At 33.3% G+C, this 12,653-nt stretch overlaps 2 protein-coding genes across 3 annotated transcripts; both read left to right on the top strand.

Annotated features, from left to right (window-relative positions):
• The first annotated feature begins 271 nt into the window (after positions 1 to 271).
• Positions 272 to 2,760, top strand: LOC149775001 (uncharacterized). Its single transcript, XM_089944555.1, has 3 exons — positions 272 to 302; positions 2,052 to 2,264; positions 2,584 to 2,760. The coding sequence occupies exons 1-3, from the start codon at positions 282 to 284 to the stop codon at positions 2,758 to 2,760; spliced, it is 411 nt and encodes a 136-aa protein (XP_089800681.1). The 5' UTR covers positions 272 to 281.
• Positions 2,761 to 3,434: 674 nt separating this feature from the next.
• On the top strand, positions 3,435 to 12,653 carry LOC149775002 (uncharacterized). Of its 2 annotated transcripts, XM_089944556.1 has the most exons (10): positions 3,435 to 3,512; positions 4,231 to 4,332; positions 5,039 to 5,082; positions 5,821 to 6,238; positions 7,075 to 7,210; positions 8,484 to 8,777; positions 9,602 to 10,263; positions 11,208 to 11,291; positions 11,704 to 11,826; positions 12,335 to 12,653. In XM_089944556.1, the coding sequence occupies exons 1-10, from the start codon at positions 3,494 to 3,496 to the stop codon at positions 12,526 to 12,528; spliced, it is 2,076 nt and encodes a 691-aa protein (XP_089800682.1). In that variant the 5' UTR covers positions 3,435 to 3,493; the 3' UTR covers positions 12,529 to 12,653. The 2 variants fall into 2 exon arrangements, with proteins under 2 accessions (XP_089800682.1, XP_089800683.1); XM_089944557.1 differs by lacking the exon at positions 5,039 to 5,082 and having other exon boundaries at positions 3,486 to 3,512.

Here is a 12,653-nt window from a genome sequence, read left to right on the forward strand (position 1 = left end):
CAACAATAAAAACTGTCTCTAATTTTTTTCACTTACAACTAGGGTAAGTGCTCAAAAGATTCTTTTTCCTACAACATAACTTACATTATTAACCAATCATGGTCAGCCTAACCCATATATATTTATTTTAGGTTCACCCATTTCCAGGCTGCTTCCCATTTTTCCATATCATTAGTGAGGTATATTAGTGGACAAAAAATGTCTTAGAACGGAACGCACAGAACAGTGACGTCAAAACTGATTCGTAACTTTGAGCATGCACAATTTTAGTTACAACAAAAATGGCGACTCCGGTTAAAAAGGTATCATCTCGAAATTACGTAGCAGAATAGAGACAAAATTTGTTTTTTGTTATGAAACAGTCCTAATTTATTAAGTTGTAAACCTGTTTTGATGGGCAAAAAGTTGTCTTCATAGAACAACCTGTCTTGTTGAATTTTGTGTCTGTTCTGTTGACAAAATTGTCCTTGCTGAATGAACTGAGTTAGTGAGTATAGCTGTTTAGACAATATTTGTATTCAGTGAGTAGTCTCAAGTTTTCGAATTGCATATCAGTTTTGATGGACAAAATTTGTCTTCATGGCTCCATGAATTGTTCATCTGCTTTCTAGATGTAATTTGTCTTGACAGAACAGTACCGGAGTTGTGCATTTATTCACAAGTGCTCGACGCGAGATTGATGTTGAGAAAAAAAAAAAAATAATAATCTGAAGGAAAAAACATCATACAGAGTGACAAAACTACCTTAGATTACCCCCATGACCCGTTCTGACATAGGACCCTCTCTATCATAATATATAAGAGAGAAGGTACGTAACTTCCAAACACTTCGTAACTTACACCCATGACCCTCGATTTCCTTCTGCTATTTCCGTCTTTAAAGACAACCGGCCGTACTATATGGCTTGTTTTACTCCCGAGATGTTTTTCTGTTCATTAAATCATCATTCACTTTTTTGCATTGTACCAAAATAAAGTTACAGGCTCCGTCTACAATAATGTCAGTTATTGGTTGTTGATACCTTGCTGAAGTCGGTGATAACCTCAAAATGTTTTCCCAAGTCATGATGTTTCCTTTAAATGCTGTATTGCAGCATAGTCCTATGTGTAAGACCTTGACAGTGATATTTATGTTTCTGGCATCAGGGTCTTACTGCCTAACTAACAGGGCTGTGTAGTGTGCTTTGATGTTGACTAGCATCGTAACGGAAGTAAGATCTTCAGGAATATCTCACAACTGGCAACTAAAATAACGGCACTTTTCTACAAAGTAAAGGCATAATGTTTTGGTCAGACTTTACTTACTTTTGTGTCTTTTCTCTAATAAATTCAAATTCTCACAAAAGAAATGGACCTGTTTTCAAGTTTCGTTGGCCTCCATTCCAATTGACTGGACAGCGATGAATCCCGAAGTCGGGTTAAGTTGAAATTCTAACTTTAACGAAACGAATAAAAATATATTATTCCTATTGGAACTGTAAAGCAACGTTTCGTTTTGTTCAAGAAACATATCCGTCGCATGAACCTACTTAAACGTACTTTGGCATACCTCGACCACCGTCGCATTGCAAAATTTTTAAATGTATGTCAACGGAACAAGAAAATGCATCCATTTGCTAGTGTGATATTTTCATTCCCCCAGGATGAAGACAGCACAGTAAATATATTAAATACACATAAATTAGTAGAAGAGTGTTGATATATGCTGCTGAATGTGTGAGATATTCCTGAAACTTTGACTACTCGTTCCGAAGTCAACATCGGACCATGCTATACATGGCTATACATGGCCGTTATTTGGATAGTACGACATAGCACTATAACAAAACCATCATGTGCTATGTCTTACATTGTAGGATTATATTGCATCAGTGCTTAAAAATTTCTCACTACTTACCTACCCACATCCGTTTGACATAATTGGATATTTTGGAATTTGTGTTTTAAAAAAAAAAACAATTGTATCAGTCTATTTTGCAGTACAAAATCATAAGGCACATTTTTATTTGGTGTGTAAATATTTAAATTCAGATTATCTTAATTATTTGCAGAAGAGAATCAGAGCATCAGACTTGATGAAAAGTTGTTGTCGTGTCGGTGAGGAAAAGTATGACTTCAGCAAAATTGTTGATCTAAAGGGAGGCGGTGGTAGAGATTCAACAAAGAAGGGTAGACCACCAGGTATTACATCAAGCATGCCGTCAAAGACTGCAGTGCAACCTGTTGCATTGACACTACCAGATGCAGTACCATGTGAAACTGAGGTAAGATACTATTTTCATTGCCCAATGTGCTTTAGGATTGTAAAAATATATTTAACTCATTACGGTTTAAGTCCATTTGAGTAATGTCTGCTGCTGTATATTTTCTTCTTTTACAAATTTAATTACACATATAAAAGTGCCCTGTTCCCGTATGTGTTTGCACTGTGTGCAAGAACCATGTGAGAAATAAAAATTTCTTTTGCAGAATCTCATCAAAATGTAAACATTTACTGTTATATCAATAGATGATGTGTATTTACCAATTTTTTTGTATTTTATTTACTTTTGTCTTATTTTCTATGTTGAATGTCTATTGCAGACAGTAGTGGAGGATTCAACTACTGAGAGATTACTTACATCAGAAGAAATGTATAGTAATCTTTTAAAGGAGTCTGATGGTCTTTTCATGATTGACAAGATCTACCAAACATTTATGTTGCAGGATTTTGACAAAGATAGGATGGCCCTTAAGGTAAATTTTTCTTTAAATTTTTAATCTTTCTAGATTTGTGTAGCCTAGCACTCCATACTCCAAGTTCCTGCTTCCAGAGCCTTACATTAGGTAATAGTTCTATTATGATGGACATCTTGCTAAAAGAATGAATAATTGGAAATGAGTTTTGCTAGTAGGAGATAGGCTACTTTAAACTAGTGATACTTTGTCAATTATACATGTATTCAAAACATTATATAATACTGTATGTATGTTTATTCACAGATTGTGTTCTTTGTATATTATTGTTCTATATTTATGTGAACATTGTTCACTAACAAAATATTGTTTATGTACAGGCATCATATTTGCAAGATATAGCAAAATTACCTTGTTTATGTCTGGCATACACAATGTACATGCCATTAGACCATTTTCTCAGGACCCTAATATATGTTATAATAAATAATTTAATGCCATGTCCTCCTAGTAGAGCTTTACCAACCGCTCACTGCTTTGATCATGGTATCAAAGTCAAGTCACATGACAATAAGAAATTGTGATCATGATTTGTTACAATATGACTTTTGTTTGTTATTAAGTTCATTATAATGTATTCATTTTTATAAGTTTAAACTGTTATCAAAGATCTTCTCTCTGGTTTTTTTTTTCACAGACAGGGAAGTTTCTTTTTGCAACAAGAAGGGGGATGTCTTTCAATGACGATATCCATTGGATATATAAATGCACCTGCGATGTAACTAGATCCGAATTTATAGAATGCTGTGGAGAAAGGATGCATGTACCATACAGTGGTAAAAAAATAAAAATGATTTCTCTGCAATTTCAATCAAATCATCCACTTTAAAGATGCATATTCCAGTTCTGACATTATCACAAGAAAGTGAGATATAGCAATAACTTTGCCCAATTACATGGTCCATTTTGTTTTTGTTTTTCCCATTTCTGTCTAAACTATTTCTTGAGTTATGCATGCAGTTTCATAGAATTTTACTAAAATAACAATTCACAATTGCAAATAGTGTTATACATCAAAGTCAAGTTCAGTGTGTCACTAGGAATTGTAGCTTTACAATCAAAATAATATTGGGCTATGTAACTTTTGTTCAGCTTTGGAGAAACCTCGTATAAATCAATTCTTTGTGCATTACTGATGTCATTGTTCATGACTTGGAACAATTATGTACCACTACAGTTTGGTTATGTAAGTGGTGTTTCTGCATTTGTTCTTTCTTAATAGTAAGTTTTATCCCATGTACGATGACTCATACTTTACATGGAAAGTTTTATTTGTCCAACACTATTTGTTGTTTCTGAAATATAAAAATTTAATCTAATATTATAATTACCTATTTATGTGATTACAGACAGTCTTTTTTTCCTATTATTATTGCCCACTTCAGTGATCATGGTTAAATTGTTTCATCCCTTATTAATTATTCAGCAGCTCAGTGGCTTGGATTATTATAACAAATTATGTTCACTTGTGTAAGGACACGTTTTTTATTTCAGATTTTATGAGGAGAGTGCCTGGATGCATCCACGTAAGCACATTGACAACCATTTTAGACCCCTTCGATGCAGTGAACCAGATTTTTCCGACTCTTTCAACAGGTATATAAATAATATTCCAAGTGCCAATCAGTATTGCAAATTACTGTGAAACCTAAGTTGTAAGGGTACAAAGAGAATGATATTATAAATAAGTCATGTCATGACCAAAATTGACAGTCCATCCTTACTTTGTGTTTATTTTAGTGTTGCACATGTATTTGCATTTCATCTGAGGCATTAACATTAATAACTGACTGATATAATAACTTCTGGTAATCTGATTTCTGTAAAACAGTGAAGCTTTTAAATTGTTTTCTGTCAGTGGTGATACACATGTACAACATTAACATTACATCAACGAAACTCACAACAATTACACATTCAGATATGAATAATAAGTAAATAGCCAAAATTTAAAGCTGACAAAATTGACATTTATTCGATAATTACCAACTGCATGAATTTGTAATAAATGGTTCATTTTTCAGCCTAATGTTATTGTTTTATTTAGATATTTAGTCAATCTTGTAATATAAGTTAACCCATTATCAAGACTATTTGCTATATTTACTTTTGAGTTTTCGTTTACAAATTCTTCACTGTAGCATTTTCAGTTTTATGAATATTACATTTTCGGTTAAAATTTCTGTTTGTCACCATGCCCAATTATTGCATCATGGACTGTCTGGTAATATCTAGAAAAATATGAAAATGATTGCATTGTTCAGAGTATGTATTTGCTTTTAAGTCACTTCACATTTTTCAGATGATAATGAAGAAGATACAAATGAGTGTGATACATACGCAGATGTAAGTTTAAATTTTGTTAGGTATTAAATAACCTGCCCAACCCTACCTTAAAGAGTATGGTTTACATTCCAATCTAATACCTAAATTTCCCTCATCATAAAAAGGTATGCATCACTTAAAATTGTTGTCTATAATTGTGTTTCTTTTAGTAAGATTTGAAAATATCTTTGAAAAGTAAATGACAGGAAGTTATGTTTTTGAACAATAAACTCATCTAGCCAGTATGAAGTAAATATCGGTAGATAATGCAAAAGACATGTCACAATAAAATATGGGTAATTGGCTATCTTGATCTTCAGGACTTTAAGACAACATTATTGTTTTTAAAAATCAGTTTATACAGTAATGATTTCCTTTCTTTGTAAATTGAACATAATTTCTTTAACTTAGAGATCTGAAAATAATGGCTTGGTTTCTTTTATAACTTGTATATTTACATGATACTTTTATTTTCAGCTAAATAACAAATTTCCATGATTGTGTGTCTGTTACAAACATTGAATTATTCAGTAAACCTTCTGTGATAACATTATTTTCCCGTCCTCAGTGCAGATAAGTAGGTACCAAATATTTTTTTATAAAAAAGACTGAAAAATTATATGAACCAAAATTGTTGAATATTCAAATGCGATGAATTTAAAAAAAAAAAAAAAAAATATATATATATATATATATATATATATATATATATATATATATATATATATATATATATATACACATTTTATTTTTTCATAGAAAATAATAGAAGTGAGGAAGGGGCTGTTCTGTATTGTTATAGAACATTGTCATGGTGTAATCGATGTCTCTAAAGAAACTAAATGCTTGACCTGTGGAACCACCATGAAGGTCAAGTGCATACACCTACAGAAATTTTCTTCCCATCATGAAGAACTCTGTCAGACAAGTGGGAGCACACGTCCATCATCATATGAGCCCAAATGTTTGTCAAAGAGGAAAATACCATTTCATTCCTCCATCCTAATGCAAGCTGAGTATAAGAAACCATTCACAGAGAGATTCATATACGATGGTGAATATGTCATCTTGGTTTCTGATAACCAGCTGTGTGATGTTTGCTCTGGTAGACTGCAGGAAACCAGCAGCTACATACAGGCCAACATATTTGGTGTCCAGCAGATATTAAGTGCTAAAAGTAAGTAAACTTGAAATTTTAACTGGAAATTTAATTTTACTTTCATGGGACAGTTAAGCTCAAACATTTTGTGCTGTCTCAAAAGGTTCTTCTGGGCATATGAGTGATTGATTGTAGGTGCAAATGCAGTCTGGTTATGGTATTTTAAGGCTACATATGAAGAAAGGTCCCAAATGTTTTAAAAGACGAGCTAAAGAGAGACAATCGTTTTTTATATTTTTGCACTATTGAAATAAACAGAATCAGTTACTTTTGTTCCACTTTCTTATTGAATTCAATTTTTATGGCACACTGAGAGGACAAAACTATTACCCAATTCCCCACCTCACCCTTTGTTTTGCTCGTTCCTTTTGATTAGCCCCCGTTTCTTTCCTTCTTGACAGTGCCTAAATTAACCCAATCATAAATGTAATCCTGTTGCTTAAATTAACTGCTTTCATTACATCATACTATAAAACTGAATAATTAGCTTGTTACTCAGAACTGGTAGAATGGTTTTTATCTGTTTTGATGAAAAATGCTTTCTTATACACACAAATTAAATTATTACGACTTTTTCGTGACAAAATGAATAGTGTGTCATGTGCAACAGTTCAAATTTTCAGAGAAAGTTTGTAATATAATATGAAATGTTAAGTACAGATATATGGAAAGATAACAGGTACACTTCATTAAGAGTAAATATTGAGAATATGTTATCATTACCTACTGATATAATCCTTAAGCCTGTTATATTATCCAGTACCACTGTAAATAATACATGAACATTTTACATGTCTCTAATGACTCATGTATTTATTGAAATGTAACAGAGTTATGTGATATTTAATTTTCAGTCTTCTCCAAAACATGCATGGAATGTGAGAAAACATTCCATTTGGATGGCCTGGAGCAGTGTGTGCTAAATATGGGTAGATACATCATATGTCATGAAGTCCTTAGAAGATTCATGTATTACTTCTTAACTGGAAAGTAAGCATATCGTATTCTCTGAGTATTAATTAAAATATTTGCTTTATTAAGGGTTTTTTCCCTTGTAATTAGGTTCTTCTTTTTCAGCCACAGCAGCTTTCTTAAATAGCTCATGTTACTGTATTAAAGTTTATGAAAGCCCTCTTAATCATTTTCTTTATTGAACTGCATGTGTATGCTTAAGATATTATCATTGCTATTAACTACCTGTTTTCTTGGTCATGTTTGATATAATCTTCAATTGTTTGCATATACATATAATTATATATACAGATCATGCTTTTGGCCAAAAATTGTATTGATTCCATGTTCATTTTTGAAGCATATGAAGAAGAAATTTTTTTTTGAAGCATCCAGTTTAAATATTATTCTTGGGGGTGGGGATTTGCTTTTTACTTGCAATTGTCTCAATATTCTGTAGTAATATTTGCAATTATTACAACAATGCAGTACTGCTTCGATGGCCTAGTCATTAGAGTGGCTACCTCGGATGCTGTAGGTCGTATTATTGATCCCTGTCCGAGTCATACCAAAGACATACAAAAATGGTACTAACAGCTGCCTCGCTTGGCTCAGCATTAGGAGGTTAGTATTATGACTGGTATGGATGATGTGACTGCCTGGGACCTAATGATACATGTCTGCAGCATGATGCCCAGTGCTAGACAGCACTATAAACTGCCACACTGCAGACATTGTAGCGATATGACTGAAAAATTGTTAAAGCTACATTAAAAATCCAAATCACACACACACACACACACACACAAATACATTTAAATTTGTACAATATTATAGTTGTAACACTTGGATTCATTTGAGCTAGCCAAGGTTCCTATATGACAGCCCATCTACAACTTGGCATATCGTGCAAATATTTCTGTGCTGCGGGTCTGTAAATTTCATTGGATATGGCAGCAAGCCACTGTATCCAATCAAAATTAAGTTGTTAAAATTTTAACTCTGTTCCTACATGACCAAGACAAGGGGAGAACACAACTTGCATGGCTGATAAATAAGCAATTTTCCAGTGCTGGTCCATGTTTGCACAAATGCCTTTCACTCAAATACACCTGGAACTTTGGCTAGCAAAGATCCACATGGATTATTTTTAATATCACAATTGAGTAATTGCAAACTGGATGAAAGTAAAACTATGTGCTAATATCTTGTCCTTTGCTCTCTCCTTATAATTAATGATATCAAAAACTATTTTCATCATTCCTTTTTAATTGAATACTGGAATATTTGTTTATAATTTTATTTTGCACAGGTCAACAATTTTCACAGAATACACAGTCCTGTGTAAGATGCACACAGATGCTGGACATGACATTCAGGGAAAACTCAGTTATGGTGAATTTAAATCAGCATGGTACAGCTTTTTGGATCTGCTTGAAATAGATTATTCCAGTGCCTTTGTATGCCCACACTGTGGCCCAGATCCAGACACTGTAGTAATGGATGCAACGTCAGTGTCATTCCGAAAGGAACTTATGTCTTGGCAAAATATACTGTCTTCAGTTAACACCGTGGACAAACCATATGATGCTAGAGATGCACACAGGTAATAATATGAGAGTATGTTAACATTTATTGATGTCTATCCATCTGCCAGAAATTTGGAAGGGACATATTGGCTTTTACCCTATCTTTGAAAAATATCTTGCATTGTTATTGGTGAAGTGTGTTATATTAGACCTGGCAAAATGCCATTTGAGGTCATTACGAAATATAATAGGTCAGTGTGAGTTGATGTCAAAGATTACAGCATTTGAGCACTCATTCACTTATCATTGCTTAACAGTGTCTCCACAAATAATCGTTTGAAAATAATTAACACGTTATTTGTGGCAATTGTCAGAGTAAATTATTGGCATGGTTTGTTGCAACCTAGTATTGATTGATAGTGTCATCTATATATTATAACATACCAAGATTATAATAAATAATGTAACAAATATCCTACATGTGATTTTTAGTAGGTCACTTTCTCCACTTTAGCCAAACGAATGAGTATCATTTCTTATAATTATTTATATATGCAGATTTGTATGGTTTCATGGACACTATTGTTTCAATAGCAATATTGCTTTGCACTGCAAGTTCACAATTATCACTATACAAGACAAATAAAGCTTGATTCTAATTGTGCATGTGTCAGTATATAAGTCAATAAGACATTATGGGGTTGAGAATCATTAAGTACTTCAACTCTAATAGCAAAGTAAGTTTTGTTTTACTAAAATATATTTTAAATCTGATGCTATCATTGGTGATTCTAATTCCTGAGTGACAAATGTTCATTCCTTTTTTGTATCATGTTCTGTGCCCTCACTTTCATTTTGTCACAGAAATGGCGCCAATATATTACCGTTTCTTTTTTAACAGAGCCAAGGAGCGGACACTTTTTTCAAGGATAGTGAGATCTTTCCTGCTTGACTTTACATCAAGGGGAATAAGTTTAGAGCAGAAAGGGAAACTCCTTCAAACTGTTCAAGAAGAAAATCAAAGTTGTGAATTGTTGTCTTTCTTAACAGTTATACTAGAAGACTGCATCAACAGAGGAGACAGAATTGTAGCTAAAGGATATTGGAGGGAGCTGATCAAAGCTTTGGCTTCCTCAAACCCTTTGTGTAGTTTTTTAGCTCCATCAGAAGATTTATTTGATTTTCTGAATTGTTCTTTGGCAAAACATGTTTCTATCTTTAAAGATGACACCACTCTTTCCAGAATTCAGAAAGAAATACCAGTATTTTTCAACCTTCTTTCAAATTTGAAGGAGAAATTTCCATTTGACACGCTACAAAACATCCTTCCCTATCTTAAACAAAAAGTTTTTGATCCATTCGTTAAAAAAACATGCCCATCAGAATTACCAAATGAAGAAGATATCGATGATCTGGCATTTTTTCCTCAGCTTCCACAGATTAGAAAGAGAGGAACATTTGTTGCAGATAAGAAAGGGTCTAGGCTGAAGGACATTTGCTCCAAGTTTGCCAAGGGACATCCGCATCTGCTGCCAGGAGTGTTTACACTGTTTTGCCCACATGGTAAGCATAAGTAAGATGTTGTCAGAAAAACAAATTGAATCATGTAACAGAGTATATTTTACCCGAAGATTGTCTTAACACATTAACCCCTAGCGACAACTTTACGGGGCAGGAGGTAGTAGCCTACTGCCGAGCTCTGTAGCGTCATGGTCATGGATGATACACTAAAGTGGGTGGTATCATAGAAAGGTAGACAGATGTAGCTCTACAATGAAACTAAATAATCTGGAATATCTAGTTGCACTTCAAAATACAGATAGAAAAACCTCATTTTTTAGACCCAAATTTTTTAAACCCAAAATTTGCCTGTGGTCGGAATCCGATTTCGTGTCTGGATTTTAGACTTTTTGGTATCAGATCTAAGGCAAACCGGTATGAACTGCAAACAGATGAGTTTTGTAAAAGGTAGGATAAGATGGGCATTTGGAATAAAGAGTGGTCTCCATACAAAAATAATGGCTCCGTTTAACAAAAAAATAAAAATAAAAAGAAATTCCAACTTTTACTCCTCTGCTCATGTGCGAGTCAAATAGCCAACAAATAACGATGTTTTTAACACAACTAGGTAGTATGTTATTGAAAGATGGCCGGGGATTTGGTGTTTTCGAGTCAATTCAGAAATAGCTTTCAAAATGTGTTTCCTACTCGATTTTCAGGCAAAAATGACAAAAAGCTCCAGGGGTTAATGTGTTAATGGCATTAAATTAACTGCACACTGGTATCACCAGACTCTAGTTTAATGAGTTCTTATTTGCTCAAAAGGCTACCAAGTTTATCACTTTCAGTTAATCATTGTTTTTAGCCGACATTTCTTCAGAATTGTTATTGTATTAATAAATATTTTTAAACTAAATCACTTGCATGTACATGTTATAGTTTGTTTATGTACTGTTACCCCATGATTTTGTCAAGAAAATATTTAAGTGTCTTATTTTAATTTATAGGAATTTGCTACGGGTTCCAGGTAATGAAAGTGCATGAATCACCAGATGTTCCATTCACCCTCCTGAGGACCAGATTTAGGAAAGGTCAGTTGTGTGATTGGCTGTTATAAACTTAGATCTTTTGTTTCTTCTTTGAGCATGTGACAAGATATAAATGTATATTTTCAATCATTATTCAGCTGATGGCTATATCTTAATAATACCTTTAACAACAACCATTCAATAATCTTTTCTTTGTTGACAATATTAATTATAGAATGAAACAAATTTTGCCGTTTGGGAATATAGATGGTGTTGTGGATAAGTTCCTTGAATTTTTATACCATGTAATATGGATAATTGTCAAAGGTTATAATATTCGGCCTTTTTTCTACCATTCATAGTTAAGCAGTTAAGAAAGAAATGCTTGAGATTCATATACTTTATATACAAATTAGCAATGATAGTTTTGAAGGCATCATTCAGAAATAGTATATGAGTGTGATTTTTGTTTCAGCTCCAAAACTAGTAGTTTACGATAATGCCTGCTCTCTCCATGTTTACAGCCTTAATAGGGACCCAGTATTTTTCAAGGACACATCATTCCGAGTGGACAGTTTGCATTTTAGAAATCATACAGGTACATGTATTTAAATGAAGTTTTGTTTATTGAATTCCTATACAACATTCTGTGCTATCCATCCTGTTATAGCATTATTTTTATCTGTACATTGCAAACTACACTTCATTCCAAAGACTTGGTACCAGCAGCTGTCTCACTTAGCGCTCAGCAGTAAAAGGTTAGTGTTAGGACTGGTTGGCCTGGTGTCAGGATAATGTGACTGGGTGGGACATCATGCTATGTCTGTGGCATGATGCACCAGTGGCAGACATCACTATAAACTGATACACTATCAACATCATAGCATTCTGACAAATATTGTTAAAGCTACGTTAAATACCCAAATCACACACACACACTCAAACTACTCTTGATTTTGTGGAAAATTCTGTTTATCTTTTTTCTGAAGTTTTACTATTGTTTTGTTATGAAAACAGAGACTGTAATCTTAATTTTGGGGTCCATTCTATATTTTATATTCTGGAGTTTACTTAATTTAAGGATTTGTTTTTCTCTATATTTACAGCATGTGGTCCGAGTTACGAGTTGAAGGCATATCCACAGTATTGTAAATTAAATTCCCAAGTGGTCGAACAGTCCAACTCAAGATTGCAGAGGTTAAAGGGATCCCTGTCTTACATGACGCAAAATAATTTCATGAAACACTGTAAATTTTACTTGTGGGGCCAAAATCAAGAGATCCTTTCTAAAAACAGATGAACCTAAAGATTGCAGTTATTGTTGGCATCAAGCAAAACTGATACACATTTTTGTATGGCAACTTTAATTCAAATTATATTTTCTAGAGAATTTATAACCTAAAGTTGAAAATTTTTGTTCTTTGA

This window comes from Sinohyriopsis cumingii, unplaced genomic scaffold, assembly GCF_028554795.1.
Source record: "Sinohyriopsis cumingii isolate HCF-2022 unplaced genomic scaffold, ASM2855479v2 utg000036l, whole genome shotgun sequence".
NCBI classification, from domain to species: Eukaryota; Metazoa; Mollusca; class Bivalvia; order Unionida; family Unionidae; genus Sinohyriopsis; species Sinohyriopsis cumingii.

What these genes read in the sequence shown, in the direction of transcription:
- LOC149775002 (XM_089944556.1), top strand. An exon ending in GCAGATATTAAGTGCTAAAA is followed by an intron (nt 6,239 to 7,074) that starts GTAAGTAAACTT and finishes TTTAATTTTCAG; the next exon opens with TCTTCTCCAAAACATGCATG. An exon ending in GAGGACCAGATTTAGGAAAG is followed by an intron (nt 11,292 to 11,703) that starts GTCAGTTGTGTG and finishes TTTTTGTTTCAG; the next exon opens with CTCCAAAACTAGTAGTTTAC.
- LOC149775001 (XM_089944555.1), top strand. Translation starts at nt 282, where the DNA reads ATGGCGACTCCGGTTAAAAAG. An exon ending in TGGCGACTCCGGTTAAAAAG is followed by an intron (nt 303 to 2,051) that starts GTATCATCTCGA and finishes AATTATTTGCAG; the next exon opens with AAGAGAATCAGAGCATCAGA. An exon ending in CAGTACCATGTGAAACTGAG is followed by an intron (nt 2,265 to 2,583) that starts GTAAGATACTAT and finishes TGTCTATTGCAG; the next exon opens with ACAGTAGTGGAGGATTCAAC.